The following is a 25,388-nucleotide window of genomic DNA, read 5'->3' as shown; positions in this document are numbered from 1 at the left end:
ATATTCAGTCAGTTCACTGGAGGTGAATCTGCTAAACAGCACTGGTTTATGCTAGTTTAACAGTCTCCATAAGCTGGAATGGTGCATTTCCTCTCCAAGAAAATAATTTTCATGCTAATTTATGCTAATTATTTGAGCAATAGTCTCACCTTCTGAATTATGGCTTTTATTCAGCGTAATAATTTCTTGTCATGAGGTACTGTGCTATGCTCCATGGGATGTGTAGCTCCATTCTCGTTCTCCATTCCTAATGACTAGATACCTGGAGCAACATTCCTCCCTCTACCCCAACCTTCCACTGATTTATGACAAACCAAATGTCTATAGGCATTATCAAATGTCACCTTGGTAAAAAAAAAAATGGCTCTGAACAATCACTATTAGAGTAGAAAACTGTACAAATATTTTATAAATCTGTAGTGTTTTACATATTTGCAACATATGAAATGATTTCCATGCTAGAGCAGTACAGTTTAAATGTAATTGCACTCTGAGCCACAGCTGAGATATGATAGTAAAATATGACATACCATATCTATGCTTTAAATATATATTATGAATTCTGGCCTTTATAAGCCTTTTAAAGTATGTACAAATTTTAGACTCCATACTGGTGAAGAATATCATGAAGATTTTTTTATGGGGATTACATTGATTCGGCAAATGGCTTTTGGTAGAATGGTCGTTCTCACAACATTAATCCTACCAATCTATGAGCATGGGATGTCTTTCCATCTTCTAGTGTCTTTCTCAGTTTCTTTCTTCAGGGTTTTAAAGTTTTAAAATCACTTAATTACTGTAGAATGTAAATCTCACAGAAATCCTTTTATACAGTGATATATCCTGAGAACAGTGTTTGGAATATACATATAGTGTATTGCTTTTGCCACATCCATTTTTTTGTGACTGACACTCAAATTAATGCAAGAGCACAGGAGGAATTTCCACCAATCACATGACCAATGGAAGGAACAAAATATGACAATTAATGACGGACATTGATGAATGCCTTAGTGATGTGATATGTCGTCTTTGTACCTGGCATGGAGAATGCCAGGTACATGGAAAACAAGAGATCTGAGACTGTGCCTTTGACCTGGAAACTTCCAGAGCAAGACAAGCTGTGGAGAACCAGAGTTAGTGGCGCACTCCCGCAAGCTCAGTACTTGGGAGGTAGGGACAGGACTGTCATTAATGTAAAGTCATCCTCAGCTACATGGTGAGTTTGTGGCCAACCTGGGCTGTGCAAGGCCAGCTCAAAAGAACAACGGGGGGGGGGGGGGACCAACCAAAGAAACAAATCAAAGTGAAGAAGCTTAAAAAGAGAGACGGGAAAGATGTAAAAGGCTCTATTTCAGTGTGTTGGAAAGCTCAGTCACCCTTAGAAGGATAAATGTATATAAGTTTTACAAAGCAGAGTGTAATATGAATTTCCATCCATAGTCCTGGGGAAGAAATGCTCAATATTTTTCTAAACAAATGGCTCTGAAAGCATGGTTGCTATACTGACAGCAGCAGAATCCCTTGAAAACTTACTAGAAATGTAAAATCTAGGGGTCTTACCATGATTATTAAGTCACAGAAAGTATGTATGAAGCCCCACAGTCTGACTTATAAGAAAGTTTCCCTCCCTCCCTCTTTTCCTCCCTCCCTCCCTCCTTCCATCCCTCTCTCCCTTCTTAGCTTGTTTTCTTCCCTTAATTTGTCACAGGGTCTCCATCTTCCCAGAGTAACCTTGAATTCCTAGTTCCAAGGTAACCTGTCTTGGCCTCCTGAGTATCTGGGGCTGCAGATGTACACAGCACCTGGCTACTATGCCGGGTGCTTCTGATGTGTCCATAAATTTGAGGACCACAACTATCAGCCAGTGTTTCCCAACCAATGACCACTTAGTCTCCAAGGAACATTAATATCTGCAGATATTTCCAGTTATCAGAAGAGTGATGGGGGACAGGGAGACAGGTCAGTTGATGCTGTGCTTGCTGTGTAAGCATGAAAACCTGAGTTTGGATCCCCAAGCTGGGTACATCCAGCAATGCCTGCCTGGAATCACAGTGCTGGGCAAGCAGAGCTAGGAGGAATCTGGGGGATTGCTGCCCAGCCAGTCTAGCTGAACTGACGAGGTCCAGGTTCAATGAGGCACAGTCTCAAAAAGGTGGGATGGAGTACAACAGAAGGCACTCTCACCACCATGTGCACACTCTGCATGCACACGCACACACACACACACACTCACAGAGGTGGGGGAGATCTAGAAAAAAGAGTGGTGCAATGTTCTATTCACACCTCATGTGTAGGGACCTAGCAAACATCCTAGCCCCTGGAATATGGGATCATACAGTGATACTTGTCCACGGTGCCAAAACTGAGAAACCCTTAACCTCCAGTGTCTTCACTTCCCAAGTAATTAAACTTCAGCCGTTACTTTGGACTTGGTGGTGTAGGACTGGATCTCCACTTCTATGACGTAACACCAGGGTAGAGATGGAAAGGAAGGATGTCACCTTCATTACAGAGCACTCTGCTGTCCAGTGTTGCTACTGGGACAGAGAACTGTCCTAGCAAACATGTTCCAACTTAGGAGCTCTCTCCTCCTGCTCCCATTAGCAATATGCCTTCCCATGACATAACTGTCTGTGCTTAAGAGTTCAGGCACCAGAAGTAATGTCATAAGTTGAGATGGGACAGTAAATGTCCTGGCTGGTCTTCTCTGCCCTCAGCTCCTACCTGGGTGCATCCATATTTTACTCTCCATAACTTACCACTTGCTCTCCTTAGCATAAGCCATATAGCTTATGCTTGTGCAACCAACTGCACACTCTATTTACTCCTAAAGGGTTTCAATAGGCTGGAAAGCCAAGTCTTTGAAAGCCATATTGCATCATTTTCTTGGAACTAAGAAGGAACCGGAAAACCTAAGTAAGGCTTTCCTTAATATCTTCCTTTGCTATTTTATGTATATTGTGTTTAATCTGATAAACTATATGATCCATGCATAATGTGTTTAATATACGTGAAGCAGCCAACAGAAGAGTGCTACTTTCTTAAGACCCGATGAGGAGAATACACTTGCTGATCACTGAAGGAAAGGCCATAGGCAGAGAAGGAAAAGGCACAGTAGCCTGAAAACATTATCTTGTCATTGTTAGCAAGGTTAGCAGAAGTCTCCAAGTTGTGCACTAGGGCTTCCAAGAGGAACCATTTGGAGCTCTGTGCAGTTGATAAGGGAGTGTCATATAGATCCCAGAAATGTGAAGGGACTAAATTACATGAGTTCAGTACAGAAGGACATAGGCCAACTTCGAACTCAGGAAGAGGAACAATGGCAGGTCTGTCAGCCATTCACACTGCTTCCCCAGAGCACACACAGCACCATTCCTTTGCTTCTGGTTTCCATTTATTCTTTCTTTTTGGTCCCGTCTACTCTTTGTCCATCATCCAATTACATCCCCAGACCCACCCAGCACCATCTTGTGTTTGAGGCCATCTTCACACAGGTACACACTTCCATTGGTTCCAGGCACAGGGCATGGTGAGATGCTGCAGTGAGTAGCTCATTTTTTGCATAGCAGTATTGCTTTTGTCTGTGTGAGAATAAATAGGAAAGCCACGTTTCTTCATAATCTGGCTTTGTGAATAGACGACAAAGGAGACAAGACCTTGGGCCCGGTACTCAGGCATGGTTCCTCCCATTCTCATCTCTCCAGTTTGGTCCATTAGGGTCCAGGATGCAGGGGTCCCCTCAGGTCCCAAGACACAGGAACTTGGGAATTTCTTTATACAACGTTCGATGAATCTCTGGCTCCTCTCATTGCCACCAAAAAGCCAGAATTTATTCACCAAGGGAGCATGGGTAACATCCAAGGATGAAAGCTTAAACATGTCTTGATTGCTATAGAGGGTCCAAGAAGAAAGCAAAGTCTGTGAGTAAAAGGGTATGGTATGTTCCCACCTCTATTATCTTAAGGGGCAGAGCATTGGAGAAGCAACAAATGGAAAGTCCTGGAATATAGATGGCTTATGTTAGAAGGATAGAAAGGCCAGTGTGGCTGGAGGAAATGAACAAGAATAATAAATGTTAAACAATGGACAGAGAAATGTGGTCAGATTTATACTTTTACAGATTATTCTGATCATTTTTCATTTCCCTTCTTAATTTATTTAATAACTTGGTATGTGTGGATGAGTAGGAGGGTTTAGGTGTACACAGACTAGGGATCAGAGAAGAAGCTGTGGAGATGATTCTCTCCTTTCAACATGTTGGTCCCGGGAATCGAATTTAGTAACTCAGTTGGTCAGCCTTGACCATCAAAGCCTTTACTTGATGAACCATCTTACTGGTACTATTATAATTCAAACTTTTAAAAAGTTTATTATTTAATAATTCCATGAATCTATGTCACCACTTATATCAGTTTTAGGCACTCTTAATTACTCTAATTCTGCTGCCCTCAGTCTACTGAACCTCTTCCCAACAAGTTCCCCTCCTTTCATTTCCTTTATGTGTGTAGTGTAACCAACTGAGTTTTAATTAGAGTTGCTTGTGTGAGCATGGGTGGGGGTCACCTCCTAGAATGTGGGCAGCAAAGACCAGAGTGAAATCAGGACCAGGCAGTGGGGGTCGTAGGAAGAGGATGTGAGGGATATGCAGCAGCCCTTATCAAACTCACATGGCCTTGGGCTTGCCACTACCCGGTGACAAATTCTTTGTATCCAGCAGGGAAGGGAACAGTGTCTTGATTGTCTCTGATGCCGCAAAGAGGATGTTTTCTGAGTGATTGGCTTGGAAAGACTGAATGTTTGCAAGATTTTGTATTGCTTCATTCAGGCTGGACTGGGAACCTAGATGGGGTTATAAGAAAACATACAGTGAACTTCTAAAGAGAGAAGTCGTTCTGGATGGGAGCTCTCCAATGGGGTAGGAAGTGTGAGATTTGAGATAAAGCTTGATTACGGTCATGCTGCTGCTGCTGCTGCTGCTGCTGCTGCTGCTGCTGTGTGAATGACCATATAGTCACGGCTGTCATAATCTTCCCTGATTTACAAAAATGAAAACACGACAGGGGATGAATTAATTCATAGTCATTTTGTGAATGGACCGAGACTGGAACTAAATTTTTTAAGGCATATAATTGTATAGTTTTGAAAATCAAAGAAGATGAGCTATAAAATATGGTAGCCAGCATCTTCTGAGTCATGTCTCCATTGTGGTGGACTATTGAAGCAATGATTTGGAATTTAACTGTAATTCCTTGCATCTGTTCCCTGGAGCAGTCCCATTCTATGCTCTATCTGGCCAATAGGAATATAAACTTATGCAAGGAGAGGCTTAACAGTGTTAGACCTTGAGACTTTCTTTTTTTTACCCTAGTTACCTTGAGACCAACTGCATATAAACCAGCCTAGGGAGCTGGCCAGAGTCACATTGTACCATCATTACAATCAATAGCTGGTATTGACTGATAGCCAGAACCACCATCTACACATGTGAATGAGTCTATGGTGAAGCAACATATATTGAGTTCTCCAATCACCATATGATACATGAACAAATCTAGTAGAGACCAGTAATGAGCTGCCTGCAAAGCCCAAACTGAATTGTTGATTCACTTCATTATAAATTTTCTGTTACAGCAAATGTTAACTGGTCTATCCCCCATTCTAGTTTCATACTGTCACTGTTACAAAACACCATAATGAAACTCAACTGGGGACAAAGGGTTTATTTGCATTATACTTCTAGGTCACAATCTGTCACTAAAGGAAATCAGGGCAGGAACTCAAGGCAGAAACTGCAGCAGAACTGCTTGCTGGCTTACTCTCTGGCTCGTTCACATGCTCACATTTAACTAGTTTTCTTATACAGTCCAGGGCTACAGTCCAGGGCTACTTGTCTAAAGTGACCTAGGCCCTCCTCTATTAATTAGCAATCAAAACAATGCCCCACAGACATGCTTTCTAAGCCAACCTGATCTTGGCAGTTACCCAACTGAGACAACTCTTCCCAAGTGACTCTGTCTTGTGTCAAGTTGGCAATTAGGGCTAACCAGGACACCCAGTATTACATTAAGCTCTTCCTGTTCAAAACGCCGGTGTGGTCTTGTTTGTCTTTTACTCTTTTGGGCGCCCACCACCTAGCTCCCAAATAAATCACTCATGGAGGCTTATTCCTAATTATGAATGCCTGGCCTTAGCTTGGCTTAGTTTCTAGCCAGCTTTCCTTAACTTAACTTATCCTGGCTACCTTTTGTCTCTGGGCTTTTCCCATTCTCTTATTTCTGGCTTGCTGGTTGTGTAGCTGGGAAGCTGGCCCCTGGAGTCTTCCTCATTCTCTGGCTACTTCATCCTAGATCTCCAATTCTTCTTCCCAGGTTTCTCCTTCTATTTATATTCTCTGCCTGCAGCCTCGCCTATCCTTTCTCCTGCCTTGCTATTGGCCAGTTCTTTATTAGACCATCAGGTGTTTCAGACAGGCACAGTAACATAGGTTCACAGAATTAAACAAATGCAATATAAGCAAAAGTAACACACCTTAAAATAGTATTCTACTACACCACTGTCTTGTATTTTAAGAACTCCTATTAACTTTCATCTTTATATGCAGAGACTACGATCTCAGAGAGGGCAAGACACTTCTTAAGGATCAGATAGAGAGGAGCAGATAGATACCAACTTAGGGAGTCTGTCTCTAAGAGTATGCTTATCATCAGGATAGGATCAGATAGAGAGGAGCAGATAGATACCAACTTAGGGAGTCTGTCTCTAAGAGTATGCTTATCATCAGGATAGTTGTTATTGGTTACCTTAGAGGTACCCTGTGACACCATGAACTGTCAATATCATTACAGACATGGGATTCCAGAGGTGAAGCTGCACTCCTGCACCTACTTTTTCTAAGAATTCTGGACACATCTAAAACAATGCCACACATTTCTGGGAACAGGGATTATTATAATGGTTGGTCTCAGTTGTCAACTTGACAGGATTTATAACCATCTAAGAGACATACCTCTGGAAGAGTCTGGAACAAGATTGACTGAGGGAGGAAGATCAGCCCTCAAAGTGGTTCACACTTTCCAATGGGTAGGCCAGATGAAGAAGAGTTTGAGGGGAAAAACAGCATCCCCATATTGTCTATTGTCTACCTTCACTGTTGCCATCTTCTGCTGATATTAGACTTGGTCTCTTCAGCCCTTCCAAAGTAAGCACAGTACCCATAACTCCCCAGGAAATGTCTAGGCTATTAGCAACAAACTGAGATTGCCAAAGTATGGAGCTTTGTGGACCATGTAGCTACAGAGGTTCTCTGCCTCTCCAATGTGCATATAGCAACTCTTGGTCTACATAGTCCCTTTCATGTAAGCCAGGCTAATAAATCCTCCTTTATTATATATAAATATACATGCATTCTATAGGTTCTGTTCAACCTAAGAACTCTTTCTTATACTTTTCTTTACAAGTAGATTTAATGATGTGAAAGCATGGACATCTGGCTGAGGGCATGGAACTTGGCTGAGGAGTTGGGGAGAAGGGCATCTTTTGAGAAGAGACACAGAAGGAATTGATCTCATTTCCCATTGCTCTTACTTTGAATCTGCAAATGTTGTTTCCAGTTGATTACTTCTGGGGAGTCCAGGAATTCCTGACAGTTCTGGGGGTCTTTAGAGTAGATTTGGTAAGTATTGGTATAGTAATCAAGGTCATCTGCCATATCCTGTTATCATGGAGAAAGGAAAGATAATACTCATTGTTTATTGTTTATGATTGTAGTGCTAGTTTCATTGTACTTTAGTGTTTTAAATTTTATTTTATGTGTATGAATGTTTTGCTTGCATGAGTATCTGTGTACCTCATGCATGCTTGGTCTTAGGGAGGCCAGAAGAGGGCACTGGATCTCCTGGAACTGGAGTCACAGATGATGAGAACCATGTTTGTGCTGAGAATTAAATCCAGGTCCTCTGGAAAAGCAGCCAGTGCTCTTAACCGTTGGGCCATCATAGTCTGTGATTACACAAACTAAAATGGTTACAATGCCATTAGGAAAAGTACTGAGCATGTGTGTGTGTGTGTGTGTGTGTGTGTGTGTGTGTGTGTTGCACATGTGTGTAGTTATATGTGGAGGTCAAAGGAGAACCTTGGGTGTACTTCCTTAGGTGTCATCTACCTTTTTTCCTTGAGGGAAGGTCTATCATTGGCCTGGATCATGCCTAGCAAGCTAGCTGGCTGGTTAACGGGCCCCAGAAATCTACCATCTTGTCTCTCTGGCACTAGGGTTACAAGCACACACCACTGCACAAGACTTTTTCAAGTGGGCTCTGGAGTTCAAATTTTGGCCCTCATGCTTTCGTAGCAAGTACTTTACCCACTGAGGTCTCACCCCAGCGTAGGCAATGTATTATGATGGGGCCATTGCCATACATTTGGTTCAACACAAATTGAAATGTCAGTGTGTAGCATACAGCTATGTATGTACATATATGTGATATGTATAAACCTAGCTAATTAAAATATATACAGTAGTAAAACTTTTAGTATGAACACTTTACATCTCTCTCACCATTTTCAGAATAAAATATAGTTAGTCGCCATGCTGTGCAATAGATCTCATTAACATTCTTTCTAACTGTAATTTTTTTATCTTTTCATGAGTATTACCCCAATTCCCCACCCCACCCCATCTCTAGAAACTTCCATTATACTCTTGATTTCCATGTGATCAACTTTTTTTGAGATTATACTATAATTACATTTTCCCTTCCCTTTCCTCCCTCCAAAACCTCCCATATATTTCTTCCTTTCCTTTTTCAAATTCAAGACTCTTTCCCCATTAATTGTTATTACATGTACATATGTGTATGCATGTATATGTATCTTCCCAAATATAACCTGGGATAAGCTTTTTCAGATTCTACACAAATAACCCTAGAAGCATATTTGTTCACACCTAGCGCCTTACCTGCTCCTGAGGGCGGACAACCACTGTGTTAAAATCAGGCCACTTGTCAACTAGGGCCTTTAGGTTGAATGGGTTTCCATGGTTCATGTGATAGACAGTCCCATAAACCTGCAAAGAAGTGAGATTGTTAGTTTATTAAGAGGAATGGAAAAGCACTTTGTGCGATTGGGACAGATTAGTCCTATGAAATTGTGACACTTGGGGATGACAAAGAGCCAAGAAAGAATCTAGGACAAACAACCTTGCTATGGGATGTTCTGTATGGCAGATGTGTTGCTCTGATTGGTCAATAAATAAAACACGGATTGGCCAGTGGCTAGGCAGGAAGTATAGGCAGGACTAACAGAGAGGAGAAAAGAAAGAACAGGAAGGCAGAAGGAGTCATTGCCAGCTGCCGCCAGAACAAGCAGCATGTGAAGATGCCAGTAAGCCACGAGCCACGTGGCAAGGTATAGATTTATGGAAATGGATTAATTTAAGATATAAGAACAGTTATCAAGAAGCCTGCCACGGCCATACAGTTTGTAAGCAATATAAGTCTCTGTGTTTACTTGGTTGGGTCTGAGCGGCTGTGGGACTGGCAGGTGACAAAGATTTGTTCTGACTGTGGGCAAGGCAGGAAAACTCTAGCTACACAACCTCACACACAATTTTTTCCCAACTCAAAAAGATGAAATTTTTGTCTTCAAACATGAGCCATAACATATATAGTAAAATATTCAGACAAATAAAGTTAATGATTTTTAGGAACAACTTTCTTTATGGCTGTTCTATACTTCCACTAGGAGAAAGTGTGCACTTTAGTAAGTGACTAAAGAGCTAAGTATTCCTTTATAAGAGCTGAGAAGCTGAGAGAGCCACCTCACCTCACTCCATGAGCTCAACAAAGCCACTGGAAAACGCCTAGAGTTTTCTCAAAATGTTTGACTTCACTTTTAACGTAAGGAATAGAGAAATTTACATTTTAAAACTCTATATCACAGAGCATGTAAAAAAAAGTTTTTAGCTTTCAGATTTTCTGAGTAACTGTTCAACATAACAGTTACTCAAACTAGTTGTCCATAGCGTGTCAAATATAATTTCCAAGAAAATTTGCTTTCTCTCTGGGAGATTTCCTGACTCCTGTGGATTACCATCGTCCACAGAAGGTCTTGGTTTATATCTATGGGCTTTACTAAAATAAGTTTTTTGGGTTTTGTTTTATTTGAAGCAGATTTATTGGGTGGTAAATAATAGGATTGGTCCCTTATTAGCTTATTATTAATAAATAAAATAAAACAAGCTACAAATAAAAGAATGCTAAGATTTTTCTTCTTTATGAATATGGAGTAGCAAAATCTGCTAGAGAAAGAAGGAACTGAATCTACTCATCTTAAATGCATTTTGTAGGAAATGTCTTATAGAGTGGCACAAATCTGGAAATATTTTTCTTCTAACATACACACATGCATGCACATAAATACAAACATTCATACACTCACACACAAACATGGGTACAAACACAGAGAAATATACAAACAGATGAAATACATATGAACCATTTTACACACATATAGTCACACAAGCATACACATGCAAATAAGCACACATACATACATACACACAGAAATATATACACAAATATGTACATATACACACATACATACATACACCATCACAAACACATAACACACAGAAAACATAAACATAAACACTTGTACACACACATACATGCATAAACAATACACACAAACACACACATACATAGCACACACAAACATGGTTATACTTAAACTCCACTAGAGTAGACCTCACCTCATTTGATTAAAAAAAAAAATCAAGGTACCCTGTCTCAAAAAACCAAAAAAAAAAAAAAAATCAAGGCTCTGAATCCACCATTAGAGATGATTTTATACAGCTCAAATGTAAGTATTTAGATCTATCTACATGGTTCAGTCAACCCCAGAATCTCTACTCAGTTTTACTGGGTTTTGGAGAAGAGTCAGGAGTCAAGTCCAAAATATTCTGATATGCATTAAGTTCAGAGCAACAGACCCATTTCTAACTTCAAGCATTCTCAAATGGTTCACTTTTCACAGGGCAAGCATTCTTCTGGAATGAACTGATTAAACATTAATATGTACTGTCAGCTAACTGTGGAGGAAAACCCCCAGGAATCTCAAGGGCTGCTAAGGAAGGGCTCTTGAAAAGAAGCAACAGAAAAACTTCAGTCAGCAGAGGGCAAAATCCATGTGTGTACATGACTTGTGTTGCAACTAATTGCTGGTGAGATATGAGGAAATAGCTGCCCCTCCATATTCTCACATTTTATTTATGTATTTTATTTGTGGGGCATGTGTGTGTCACATCATGTGTGTGGAGGTCAGATGGAAGCTTTTTGGAGTTAGTTCTTTCCTGCCACCAAGTGGGATCTGGAGATCAGACCCAGGCTGTCAGGCTTGTAGGTAAGCACCTGTCACCTGAGCAGTCCTGACTACCATAACGTTTAAATTGCTTCTTTATATTTCCACATTCTCTTTTTTTTTTTAATGGAGGTAGAGTCTCACTGTGCCTGGAACTCACTATGTAGACAGGATAGCCTTGAACTCACAGAGAACCACCTGCCTCTTGACTTCCAAGTGCAGAGATTAAAGGTATACACTACCACACCTGACTATATCTCCATATTCTTAACCACTGACACAGATACAGTGGCAAAAGCTGAAAAGAGGTGATGTAAATTAACTGGTAGAAAATATGAAATATGAAGTGCGTGGTTCAGAATAATATCACATAAGGGCTGTGAAGATGGCTCAGTGGATAAAGCGCTTAGCACACAGGGTGCAGACTGGAGTTCAGAGTTCTGATCCCCGGTATCCACACAGAAGCCTAGCAGTGCTGACAGCCTTCTTGTAATCCCATTGCTTGGGAGGCACAGGCAGGGGAGTTTCCTGGACAGCCTGACTAGCTACACTAGCTGATTTGGTGAGCTTCAGATTCATCAAGAGACCCTGCCTTGGCATAAAAGGTGAAGAGTGATCAAGAAAGACACTAAACATCAACCTTGGTCCTCTTCATGCATGCACGTATTCTATTCATACATGTACACACCACACACACATCACACACACACACACACACACACACACACACACACACACACACACACACACACACACACACACACAGAGTGAAGCATAAATGTTAAGCTCTTTTTCACATCTACTTTCTCCTGCTGCCCTCAGCATTTTCTGAGGTCACCTTTAAGGATTCAGGAAGATACTTCCTCAAGGATTTCTCCAGCATCTGCAGCATTTGTGCACCTTGCAGTGGGACAATCATGAGGACAGTTTAGCCTAGAGGAATAATAAATGGACATTCATTAATGACAGAAACAAAAGTAGCCAGTTCTGTATGATTAGCCAAGTCTCCCCTTCACTAACATCCTCACCAGCCTTAAGGAAACACAGGACTTGAAGGAAGCACAGGAATCTCTGTCTGACCTTCTCCGTTCCTCTTCTCACCACTGGATTCACATTACATTAACAAGTGCATTTTAGTCTTTTGAGTTTCCAGTGTACCAGGATCTCTCCTGTCATCTCCATGAATGATGTTACTCAGGAAGTTGCTTAGCATCTGTGCCTTGGTTTCATAAAAGATAGGTGGGATGATAGCATCATCTGGCTCATAGAATGTTTGTGGGGCTGAAATGATTGACCAACATGCAGTGTGTTCGGTAGAGTGTTGGTCATATAAACAACACTCAACTGTGTTATTTATTCCCCTGTGGGACCAGACTAGGCCCTCTGCATAAGGGAGACAATTCTGTAGCTTGGTCTGTTTGAGGGGCCCCTGGCAGTGGGATTTATCTCTGGTGCATGAGCTGGCTTTTGGGATCCGTTTACCTACAGTGGGAGGCCTTGCTCAGCCTTGATGCAGGGGGCAGAGGCTCGGTCCTGCCTAAACTGAATGTACCAGGCTTTGCTGACTCTCCATGGGAGGCCTTATACTTGTGGAGGAGAGGATGGGGGGAGGAGGCGGGGGCAGGGAGGAGGTGGGGGCAGGGAAGGCTGGGGGTAGTGAGTGGAGGGATGAGAGGGAGATCTGTGGTTGGTATGTGAAATAAATAAAAAAAAGTCTTAAATTAAAAAAAAAAAAAAACTAGGCTGGGCGGTGGTGGCACATGCCTTTAATCCCAGCACTCGGGAGGCAAAGCCAGACCGATCTCTGTGAGTTCGAGGCCAGCCTAGGCTACATACAGAGTGAGTTCCAGGAAAGGCACCAAAGCTACACAGAGAAACCCTGTCTCGAAAAACAAACAAACAAACAAACAAACAAATAAAAAAAACTAGGGAAAAAAAGATAGGGACCAGAAAGATGGTTCAGCAGTTAAGAATACTTGTTGCTCTTCTGGAGAACCCAAGTTCAAGTTCCCAGCACTCATATCAGCTCACAATTGCCTGTAACTCCCAGCTCCAAAGGCTCTGACACCTTCCTTTTACCTCCATGGGACCCACACATGTGTGGCACATAAACAAACACATTTAAATAAAAAAATAAAGTAAAATAAAATGTTACTTATCTACAAATTGATCAAATCAGTCATGAAACACCCCAGGTTCCATGTGTGGGAAGGGGCACAACTGATGATGAAATTCACCTAAGTGTAAGCCTTACTATTAGTAGAAAACTAACATATCAGGACAGTGACTTGGCATAAGGATAAACAAATACGTCAGTGGAATAAAATCAAAAGTCCAGAAAACGGACTGGATAGTTGTTGCGAACCAAAGTTCCAAGAAAAAAAAAAACACACCTATATCAAATACTCTACAAGGCTGGATGACTAATCAGAACTCTGTGACTGTGGAGAACTTAGATATTGTAGATTCAGAGCCAAAATCGTGGCTAGCTATCTTCAGAACCCTTAATGGCCACACATTTCTCACCTCTGTGTCGGATCTAAGATTCTTTTGGTGTTTCAGCTGTCAGAAAAACCTTTGGGAATGCATTAACTTATGAGACTACTAACATCTGCCAAACCCAGAGCTAAGACTGTCATCAGGTAGCATGTGAGACCTACAACAGAGATGTCCCCACTTTGCCGTGACCAACCTCCCTGATGTTTCTACCCACATACTTGGAAATTGCCTTGATTTATGGTCTCCTTTTGTTCTGTGACTATAGAACTTCATGAGACCATTTCTATGTTGGAGTGTGCTATTTGGGGTAGCCTGAATCCATGTTCCCAGGTTGTGGATACATATTTGACTCAAGAATAAATTCCCCTCTTATTCCCTTTGAGATGACCATTTTGCATGGTCATTGTGATCACTTGGTTTTCTATGAAGACATCTAAGCCGTGTGATGGAGTGTGACACTAACTTCTCAGCAGCTGGTGCAGACTGCTCTTGTTCAGCAGGGAGGGTGACTGCTGTTAGGCTCAGGAAGTGAGAAATTTCCCACTGTGGGTTTTAGAAGAAAGAGTGAATCAGTTTGCCCTAATACTGGTTTCTGTCACCTGGGTCGCTTATCTAGACCAAGATTCCTATTCTGTTTCCCATAATGTATTGTCTTAGATTCCTTTCCTGTCACTGTGATAAACTCTCAACAACAGTAACTTAAGGAAGAAAGGGTTTGTTTTGGCTCACTGTTCAAGGCACGGTCCATCATGCTGGGAAGGTCACAGCAGTGGGAGCTTGAAGCAGTTGGCCTCATTGCAGCCACACTTAAGAAACACAGAAAGGTAAATACATGCATGGTGCTCAGCTCTTTCTCCATATGTACAGTCTAGGATTCTCTGCCTAGGAAAATGGTTCCACACACAATTAAGATAAGTCTTCCCACATTAATAAACATAATCAAGATAATTCCCATAGGCATACTCCAAGGCCCATCTCCCACATGATTCTAGATTCTGCCAAGTTGACAACACCAACCATCACATTTAAAAGTTTGAGAAAACATAATGCTTTAATAGAAAATTAACATCAGACAATGCCATTATATGGCCGTAATGGAGTCAGACCAAGAACAGAACAACAAACCTAACATCCTATCCAATAATCAAGTTTCAGCACAGACCAAAATAAGCATTATCTCTAAAAGTAGCCAACAGCCTTGTGCCAGGTAGCATATCCAGTTCTCATGCAGCTGTTACTTGTACACGTTCCTGCTCCACCCTGAATTCCGGCAGGACACGAACTGGAGGCATAGCAGTCCCCTTGATTGCTTCTGCACAGCTCTCACCTCAAGCCCCTCTCACACACTTGCTGAGGGCACACGGTGTTCCACCATGGCTTGCTGTTTATCTTGTAGGGACAGAAAAGTAACCCAGTTTCATCAGATTGCGGTTATGTTCCCGGCAGGCAAAGGGTAAAAGTTTCCAACAGACTTAATCACTAAAAAAAATCCGGTCAGCCTATTCAATTTGACTTCCCGAATCTAAGCATTACCCCCTTTTTGTGTGCTCCCTCAGCACTGCTGGTTATATCGGGAGTTACATGAGAATAAAATGCCATGTATAGCTTTATGTTAAATCCGTGGTGCGACAAATTGCTGAGTTCCCTGAATGGTGTTATTTAGAACCACCTTTTTAGGATGTACAGAAACTAACAACCAAGCATGGTGCCCAATAAAAGGGATAGGTTTAAAGCTACCTATAGTGAGATTTCCCAGGAAGCCTGACATGCTGTAGCCAGTAGTACTGAGCAACTTCTAAGTGGACTCTGGAGTTGCTGACCCTGCCATGCCAGGAATGGAAATTAATCTGATGAAAGCAGATTTAAAAGAACAGAACAGAATTTTATAAAGCTATACAAGCACAAGTACATGCTAAATACAACTACAATGTTTGTAAGTGGGGGAAGGAAATGTAAAACACAATCTAGCAAAGTACAATAACTCTAAAGCATGAACACAGTAACTCCAGGCATGATATACAGTGCATGTGGGCATGGGGGAAAGTATTAAATCAGAACATACAGGGCATAAAATAGCTTCCAAGTAGCATGCAAAGCATGAGTTTAAAAGAAAACATAGGTAAATTCAAAATTAGACTGTGATAATAGTCTTCAGATGCAACCTTGAACATAAGTTTTGTTTGCTATCTGATTAATAAGTAATATCTTTGTGTTGTGTATTCTTGCTACCTTTCTGACTTTAAGTGTGATAACCCTCTTACCAGTAGTAGGCAAAGAAAACTATCTATCTGTAGCACAACAGAAAAGACTGAGCACAATAGTGCGGTACCTCCACACAGTAGGTTCTGTATTCACCACTTCCAAAATCCACAAAAGCTTTCATTTACTGCATAGAAGTATCCAAGAATTTTTCATTATACTTGATAAACTACCTTTTACAGAATACATGCATGCTATGTATTTCTTCAGATGAAATTACTATTTTTCCCTTAGGCATTTTTGGTACATATTCTGGGAGTCACTCAGTATAATCATTTTGATAATCACTTGAGAGGAGGAAAATGTTGAAAAGCAATAATGACCTTTTACAAGTTATGTTGCTTTGTATATTTAAGATATACCATGTGGTTTTATAGAGCATACAAACACATACAGTGCATAGCTTTATATTAAATTTGTGGGTACGTGCATGTGTTTATGCTGCCAGAGTGAAGCAATTAACATACTCCATTATGTCAATAGGTATTGAGAATTTTGTTTGTTTGTATGCCTGGCAAGCACAGCTGACACCATGGGCTGGTGAGATGGCTCAGTAGGCAGAGGTGCTTACTACACGAGCTTGGCAACCAGAGTTTGATCTCCAAAGCTCATATAGAGGTGGCAGGAGAGAATAACTCTTCCAAGTTGTCCACTGTCCTTCACAAGAGGGCTGTGGTACACATGCCTCCAATATAGATAGGTAGGTAGATGATAGATAGATAGATAGATACAGGCAGGCAGCAGGCATGCAGACAGACAGACAGATGATAGATAGATAGATAGATAGATAGATAGATAGATAGATAGATAGATAGATAGATAGATAGATATTTTAATGAACAGCTAAAACCTACTCATTGCCTATGCATCCCACACAATCATTTTATGACCTAAAGTTCTTGTGTTGTTCACTTGGCCTCTAGACTTTTTCATCCTACATACCTGCTACTTTGAGACAAATCCTCACCTGGAAAGCTGCCTCCACAATCAGTCTTTGTAAAAATGGACTTCTGGGAGGTGAAAGTCCCTTCTGATGCAGCAGGCTCAGTGGGAACCTGAAGAGTGAGTGAGCTTTGGTATGTCTCTTCCAGAAATTAACTGAGCTGAGGCTGGAAATGTGGACCTTGCACTAAGCATGTTTACAAAAACTTCTTGATACCAGCTCTAGTGAAATCTAACCCTTCCCTCCTTCACTGGTCTCGTGCTGTAGGAACTGGCTCTGCAAGATAAGGCTAACATTTGCCCTCTGAACTTCTCTCTCTAAACACCACCTTGCTCTTTGCTCCGCTTGCCATTGGTATGCCAGCCAAAGGTACAGTAAGCCAGCAGAGTAGAAAGGGACAGTTAGGTAAGCAATACCTTCTTCCTCCCCATTTTTACCACCAAATATCAGCAAGAGCACAAGGCGGGAGGCCTGATTCATAAAGCTCAATGACATATCTCTTTTTTTAATGCATGGCATAAAGGGAAATGACTTGCCTGCAGTGTTAGAGCAGTAAGAATCCCCTTTTCCATGGTCCTTGATGCCACTGGAGACCATGTGGGTGTTCTTGGTCTGTGCCCCTTCAGGAGGCCACATTGATGTCTGTGGTCTGGATTACCACCAAAGGCCATGTGGATGCCCGTGGTCTGAGCTGCTGCCTGAAGTCATGTTCATGCCCTTGGTCTGTGTTGCCACTGGAGGCCATGTCAATGTCCATGGCCTGTGCTATGGCCAAGGGTCATAATGGTACCAATGGTCTACTCTGTGCCCAAGGGTTGCTTTAATGTCTGTGGTCTGAACTGCACCAGAGAGCATGCTGAGTGGTCCATGATGATGGATGATGGAGGACATGTGGATGTCTATGGTCCCTGTGCTGTCACCAGAAACCATGTATAAGTTCATGATCTGTGCTGTCACTGACTGTAAATGTCAAGGAAACTTATTTTGCCGTGGTATCTATGATTTCAGACTCACAGTTGAGAATGAGAGACATAGAAGGCTTCTGGACAACCTCTCTCCCCTATACCCACCCACCCCCCAAAAAGAACAGTCTAGACAGGAAGCCATTGAGGAGAACTCTTAATCTCACTTTTATGGAGACAGAAACTGATGGTAACTGTGTTGAAGACAGAGAAGTATTCAGTCTAGATAGCTTGTGTTCTTTTTTTTAAAATTCCACAAAGGGGCTTCATTATGATATTATCATATTATATAAGATACATTTTTACTTTCCACGGTAGTAAATGATATGCTAATTTGCTCCCCATTACCCTTTCTTATCTCCTCTCCTTTTACCCTTTTTTCTCTTCTAAATCTCCTAAAATACCCCTCTTTCTTTACCCTCATATCTAGCTTCCACATGACAGAAAATACTTGATATTTATCTCTGTGAGCCTACCTGTTCCACTGATGATCCCATCCAGTTCTATACATTTTCCTGTAAGTAATGTAATTTCATTCTTCATCACTAAACAATGCTCTGTTGTACATGTATGTAACATATTCCCTTTATCCATTCATCTATGGATGGCTACCTACCCCGATGCATACCCTGGCTATTGGGAATAGAGTAGTGATAAGCATAGGTATGCAGGCATCTCTGTAGTAGGCTTTGATTCTCTAGGTATGTCTCTTGTATTGATGGAACACATGGTGTTGTTTTTAATTTCTTCTAAAAACATCCATATTGAGTTCTACAGTGGCTAAACTAGTTTACATTGCCACCAGCAGTTTATAAGGGGTCCTTCTCTGCCTCATTGTTGTCAGTATTTTCTGTTTGAATTCTTAAGGATAGCCATTTTGACTGGAGTGAGAAGGAATCTTCACGTAATTTTGATTTACATTTTCTTGGTGGCAGAGGCTTTTCTTTCTAAATTGACAACACATATTAACATTTGCTCCACCTTTCTAAAAACAGACAGGGCTCATTGAGAAGGTATTTTCATGCCAACTTTACTATGTGAAACAACTATGGAAGGATTTTGACAGTCTCTGCGTTCTTGGGATCAGTACTATTTTCCCAGCTAGTCATGAGTTCTGCTAAGGAAAGAAGAGTGCATCAGGATCATGATGGGGAAACATGCAGGGATGACCAAACAGGAAACTCATGAAAGTGGGATCAATGGCTGTGGAGCCTACATGGGACTGGACTAGGCCCTCTGCATGACAAGATAGTTGTGTAGCTTGAGCTGCTTGGGAGGCCCCCTGGCAGTAGGATCAGAATCCATCTCTGGTGCATGAGCGGCTTTGTGGAGCTCACTACCTATGATGGGACACCTCTTGCAGCCTTGAGGCAGGGGGAAGGGCTTGGACTTGCCTCTACTGAATGTGCCTCCCTATGGGAGGCCTTGCCTTCTTGTTGGGGGGAATGGGGAGTGAGTTGAAAGGGGAAGACTGGGGGGGGCGGGAGGAGGGAAGAGGGGGATCTTTGATTGGTGTGTAAAATGAAGGAAAAAATTTTTGTAGTTAAAAAAAAAGAAGAGATGCTCAAACTAGAGAACCAGAGAAATGAGTAGCTATTACCTATGCAGAGAGACAAAAGAGCTTGTGTGTTCCTTCAGTCAATGGACTGGTACTGTGCAAATCTGCACATATTCTTCTCTGTCTTCCTTTGGGATTCTGCATTTTCTTGGCACATTAATTCTCATTCCCATCTCTTGTGATTTGAAGCCATTGTAACTAACCTTGACTTTCTCCAAAACAAGCTCCACTGAATTGTTTTGTTACCCTCAACAGGGTAAACCTGTGGATCCCATAAATCACAAAGGCCAACTACAAGAAAGGAGTGGGGTCCTCCCTCACCCCAATTATAGAAGCAGACCCCTCCTCTTCTGTCTTCTTCAGCCTACTTACTTAAACATGTGGCCAGTCAAAGGACAAGGAATGTGTCCAGTCTCCTCTTCCCATGGACAGGTCTCTTAACTTCTTTGATGCTTTGGAGGAAGATGTGTTGGATTGGGGATAAAGGCAGTTGGAGGCCGTGGAGGCAGATAGGGTCAATATATATTGTATATATGAATGCAATTCTCAAAGGAAAAAAAACCTGTTGGCATGGATATGGGAAGGGGTAACTGTTCTGCATGGTTGGTAGGACTCTTGATTGGTACAGTCATTATGGAAAACTGTATGGATATTTTAAAAGAAATTAAAAAAAACAGAATTATGTTATCTATAAATCCTTCTTTGGGGCATGTGTACAATGAAGACCACTGTCTTTATTTCATAAAGGCAAATTCTTTGTGGGATTATTCATAAATTGCCAAGATAGGGAAATACCTAAATGCCTGCTGATGGACAAATGGATAAAGAAACTCTGGCATGAAAAAAGTGTGTATCACAATATAGTAATATTGTCCTTTACAAGAACAAGTTCTTATCATTTTCCACAAAGTGAATGAACTTGGGTGATATACCAGGTGAGATAAGCTGGATAGAAAAAAAACTAACACATAAATTCACTTATATATGAAATTTAAAACAATTTTTAAAAGCACAGAAATAGAGAACAAAATGCAAGTTACCAAAGTTAGGGATGAAGTGAGAAAGAGATTATGGGTATCAGAGGATTACAAAATTTCTGACTTGTTACTAAGAAAATCTAGAGATCTACTTATAATATTAATATCATAGTAACATTGAACTGTATATGAGATTCATATTAAATGAGATTAGCTACTCAATGTCAAATCAAAATATGGTAAATATGTGAAGTGATGGATTTGTGAATTTGTTTCACTATAGAAGACATTTTTATTATCTATTGTTATTACCAAAGCCTCAGGTTGTACACATTTAAATTTTCTTAAAAATTAGTCTTTCAGATACCATATCCAACTGCTATCATATATTTATTCATGCAACATTTAGCATGGTTATTAAACAGAAATCAAAGGTCTACCAGTGAAGCAATCATTTCAAAGTACCTGTTGATGAGGCGTACTCTAGCTTCTAAACAGAGGAAAGAGGGAGAGAGAAAAGCATACACTATTGACAAGTCAGCACCATACCCCGACACATCTGATCATGGGCAATAAGCCACATGAGGATAGTAATGTGCAGCTGAATAGAAGTGCCACTGACATCCAGAGTGTAGAAAACTGAACAAAGCCAGTAGCTCAGTGGACAGGTTTGGCCATGCTACATCTGCTGGATCTGAAAGGTAACATCAGGGTGGGGACTGTGGTATACTGTTGGCCATTCACACTGCTTTCCCAGAACCCAAGCAATGCCCATTCCTTTATTGTTCATTACAGTTTGTGTTTTACCTATGTCCACCATCCACTTCTCCAGTTTATTACAGCCTACCCAACACAGCCAAGTGTTCAGCACCAGAGTTACCGAGGTACACAATTCCACTGATTCCAATCACAGGGCATAGGGACATGGTGCAGAGTATGACTCATTTTCTGTATAATTTTGTTGGCTCTGTCTGTATGATTATACACAGGGTAGCCAAGTTCATCCATAACCAAAGTCTGAGTATGAATGATGTGGGAGATGAGACCTTGTGCCCGGTACTCAGGCACAGTGCCTGCCATTCGCATTTCTCCAGTTTGGTCCATCAGAGCCCAAGACACAGGGGTTCCTTCAGGTCCCAGGAGACATGAGCTAGGGAAGATCTGGATACAGCGCTCAATGAATCTCTGGCTCCTCTCGTTGCCACCAAAATGCCAGAATTTATCCACCAAGGCAGCATGGGTAACATCTAGTGATGAGAGTTTAAACATCTCTTGGTTGCTGTTGAGGGAAAAAAGAAAAAGAAAAAGAGCACCCCTAAATACCATGCACAGTGATACATTTGTCCCTCCCCACAAAATCCTACTGTGAGGTATGAGAACTGCAGTGATGGCGTGCATCAGCTTGGCAATGTCTGGTTAGTCATGTGACAGTAGGCAGATAACATAAGTTCATGCCCATCTGTCCCCCTGTTGTCCTCTTTAGAAGGGATGGGTTAATAACTATTCTATCAGAAGACAGAAATTAATACTATAAGAGATTTTGTCTTACAAGTACCCAGGACATAAGCAACATAAGCAGCTAAATCTTCACAAAAACTCCGTGCTGTTCTAGACATTGCTGTGACCCACCTCCCCAAAGGAAATAGAGCATGTGACATCATATAGATAGTAAAAATGGACAAATAAAGAATAAGTACTCTAAAGCACATGCTAGCAAGGAGCAAAGCATGACTTTAGAAGCATGGAATCGTGTGTGTGTGTGTGTGTGTGTGTGTGTGTGTGTGTGTGTGTGTGTGGTGTTGGGTGCTTTTCTCAATCTTGCTCAGCCTCACTCACTGACCCTGGAGTTCACCTATTCACTAGCTGTCCACTGATCCCCTGTGATCTTCTTGATTCCACTACATCAGCACCAGGATAACAGGCATACTATCACATATGGATATTCTAGGGATCTTAACTCAAATATTCAGGCTTGCATGGGAGGCGCTTTATAGACTAAGCCTTCTTCCCAACCCTCATATCATGAAACCTTCAATACTGGTATCTGAGAGTCTTTGGCTGCCATATTGAATAAAAGGTAAAGTGGAAGTTCAAAGGGTAAACAGCATGGCATGCAGATAGCTCCTTCTATGGAAACTAAAGTGTGAAGACTCCTGCAATGAGGTAAAAATTCCTCTCAGTGTGCATAAGCAGAGGATCCAGACTCTGGTCACAACCATGCCCTTCACCATCCTCATGGTGAACAAGCCACTCCACCATCAGAGCCTATTCTCTGTCGTGAACCATTAAAATAAAAGTCTCCTGGGACCCTAGGAGGGATATACAGATCACCTTGGGATGGGGAGACAGAGGAGATCTGGATGAATAAACTGGGGATGGGGGGGCAATAAAGGGTAGGGTATGGGGGATGAGAACATGAGGGAATGGGATGGTTGAGCTGTCGGAGGGACGGAGTGGGAGAGCAATGAAAGAGATATCTTGATAAAGGGAGACATTATGGAGTAAGGGAGAAACCGAGTGCTAGGGAAATTCCCAGGAATACACAAGGACAACCCCAGATTAGACTACTAACAACAGTGGTGAGGGTGCCTGAACTGGCATACCCTTGTAATCAGATTGATAAATACCCTAATTGTCATCCTAGAGCCTCATCCAGTAACTGATAGAACCAGATGCAGAGATCCACAGCCATGCACCAGGCCGAGCTCTGAGAGTCCAGTCGAAGAGAGGGAAGAGGGATTACTCAAACAAGGGGGGTCAAAATCAAGATGGGGAAATCTACAGAGACAAGTGAACCAAGCTCAAATGAACTCACAAACTTTAGACTGACAGCTGTGGAACCTCCAGGGGACCAGATTAGACCCTCTGCATATGGTAGACAGTCGTGTAGCTGGGTCTGTTTGAGGGGCCCCTGGCAGTGTGACCAGGATCTATCCCTGGTGCATGAGCCGGCTTTCTGGATCCCATTATCTATGATAGGACCCCTTGCTCACCCCTGATATAGTGGGGAGAGGCTTGGTCCTGCCTCAACTGAATGTACCAGGCTTAGCTGTCCCCCAATGGGACAACTTACCCTGTTGGAGGCTGGGGAGGGGGGTGGGGGAAGGGAAGGCCGGGTAGTGAGAGGAGGGATGAGAGGGGGATCTGTGGTTGGTATGTAAAATGAATAAAAAAATAAAAAAATAAAGAAAACTCCAACTCAAACAGACCTTTCATGCAGGGAGGAGGGGCTTGGTCCTACCTCAACTGAATGTACCAGGCTTTGCTGTCCCCCCATGGGAGGACTTAACCTTTGGGAAGAGGGAATGGGGGGGTTGATTGGGAGGGAAGGAGGGGAGGGGAGCAGGAGCAGGGATGAGAGGGGGATCTGTAGTTGGTATGTAAAATGAATAAAAAATTTTAAATATAAAAAAAGATCTCCTGTCCCGACTGTCCCCTGACAAGTGGACCCAGTGCTACTGTGGGGGAGGAGGCACTCTCTGAGTTCTAATGCCCTTTACAGTGTGAGCAAAGTTCTTCCAGGCACACTGAGCCAGAGGGCCCATGGGATTGAACATCTGCGCATCAAGTTCCCATCAGTTTTCAGTGATGCTCTGTGTGACCCTGGAAATCACTGGAGGAAAATACATAATTTGTGTAGACGAATTTCTAAATGATCTTATTAAATAAAAAACACAGAGCCAAATATAGAGGTGAAAGCCTTAGATCAGGGAAATAGGAAAAGCCACCAGCCAACCTTACCTCACCAACTCTGCAGCTTCCAAATGGTGTCACTTCCTGTCTACTCAGGCTTTTCTGCCCTATCATTGGCTCTCTTAACCCAGCTACCTCACTTCCTTTTCCTACACTGCTCTGTCACTTTCTGTCTGTCAGTACAGACCTCCAGGTCTCTATGGTTGGTACTGGGATTAAAGACGTGTGTCACCACACTTGGCTCTGTTCCCTAGTGTGGACTTGAACACACAGAGATCCTGCCTGCTAAGTGATAGGCATGTGCTATCACTGCCTGACTTCTTTGTTTACTTATAATGGCCCTTTCCTCTGATTCTCCAGGCAAGCTTTATTTATCAAAGCACAAATAAAATATCACCACAAATTTGCCTAAATGTTCTCAATTGGAAAACATTTCCTCCGTGAAGTTGATTGATTAAACACATATTTATTAAGAACACACATCAATTGACATGATAACATGGAAGTGGGAAAAAAATCTCATTGGGCCATACCTCTAACGAACTATAGGAAACTAACAAATTCTGAGAGCAGGAGAAATAGCCTTCCCCAGGGATGAGCCTCCTCATTAGTTTTTCAACCAATTGGTCAGCCATGAAATCATACACCTACAAGTAACATTAAACACACTGAGCATGTTGTATGTTTGTGAGTGAACATACACACATGCATAACAATAAAGTTAAAGAAAAAGAGTCCATAAGTTTGAAAAGGATCAAGGGAGGCACAGGATGAAAAAGGGGAAATGATGTGAGTATATTTTCATTTCCAAAACCAGAACTTAAAATATGTTGGATACCATTCTGCCTATTGAGGATCTCTCTCTCTCTCTCTCTCTCTCTCTCTCTCTCTCTCTCTCTCTCTCTCTCTCTCTCTCTCTCTCTCTCTCCTTCTCTCAACAACATAAAAAGAATTCTTGCATAATCTGGGCTTATGCAGGGTCACTTGGCTCGGCCTGGGAGGAGGGGACTGGACCTGCCTGGACTGAGTCTACCAGGTTGATCTCAGTCTTTGGGGGAGGCTTTGCCCTAGAGGAGGTGGGAATGGGGGGGTGGGCTTGGGAGAAGGGGAGAGGGGCAGGAGATTGGAGAACAAGGGAA

At 41.9% G+C, this 25,388-nt stretch overlaps 2 protein-coding genes and 1 long non-coding RNA gene across 9 annotated transcripts in view; 1 reads left to right on the top strand and 2 right to left on the bottom strand.

The window, feature by feature from the left end:
- Positions 1–3,379: 3,379 nt before the first annotated feature.
- On the bottom strand, positions 3,380–17,223 carry LOC102923488 (glycine N-acyltransferase). Of its 5 annotated transcripts, none has more exons than XM_042261222.2 (7): positions 17,084–17,221; positions 15,185–15,246; positions 12,197–12,291; positions 8,957–9,064; positions 7,588–7,714; positions 4,671–4,842; positions 3,380–3,892 (listed from the first exon to the last, which is right to left on the bottom strand). In XM_042261222.2, exons 3-7 carry the CDS (start codon positions 12,275–12,277, stop codon positions 3,490–3,492), a joined length of 891 nt encoding a protein of 296 aa, XP_042117156.1. In that variant the 5' UTR covers positions 12,278–12,291; positions 15,185–15,246; positions 17,084–17,221; the 3' UTR covers positions 3,380–3,489. The 5 variants fall into 5 exon arrangements, with proteins under 5 accessions (XP_042117156.1, XP_042117147.1, XP_042117150.1 ...); XM_042261213.2 differs by lacking the exon at positions 15,185–15,246 and adding an exon at positions 14,587–14,663; XM_042261216.2 differs by lacking the exon at positions 15,185–15,246 and adding an exon at positions 12,387–12,577 and having other exon boundaries at positions 17,084–17,220.
- Positions 17,224–17,363: 140 nt separating this feature from the next.
- On the top strand, positions 17,364–20,278 carry LOC143270466 (uncharacterized). The gene is made up of 3 exons (XR_013047637.1): positions 17,364–17,464; positions 18,452–18,538; positions 19,835–20,278. It is a non-coding gene; the product is annotated as an uncharacterized LOC143270466 (long non-coding RNA).
- A 649-nt stretch (positions 20,279–20,927) lies between these two features.
- The window catches only part of LOC102923175 (glycine N-acyltransferase-like protein), a 28,647-nt gene continuing 24,186 nt past the window's right edge, over positions 20,928–25,388 (bottom strand). For all 3 annotated transcript variants that reach the window (XM_015990079.3, XM_006996753.4, XM_015990077.3), the window contains exon 6: positions 20,928–21,835. In XM_015990079.3, coding sequence (XP_015845565.1) covers positions 21,433–21,835 — 403 coding nt within the window. In that variant the 3' untranslated portion in view covers positions 20,928–21,432. The remainder of the gene's footprint in view (positions 21,836–25,388) is intronic.

Source organism: Peromyscus maniculatus, chromosome 1 (genome assembly GCF_049852395.1).
Source record: "Peromyscus maniculatus bairdii isolate BWxNUB_F1_BW_parent chromosome 1, HU_Pman_BW_mat_3.1, whole genome shotgun sequence".
NCBI lineage: Eukaryota > Metazoa > Chordata > Mammalia > Rodentia > Cricetidae > Peromyscus > Peromyscus maniculatus.
The sequence above is the reverse complement of the archived record's forward strand: the minus strand, read 5'-3'. Positions and strand labels throughout refer to the sequence as shown.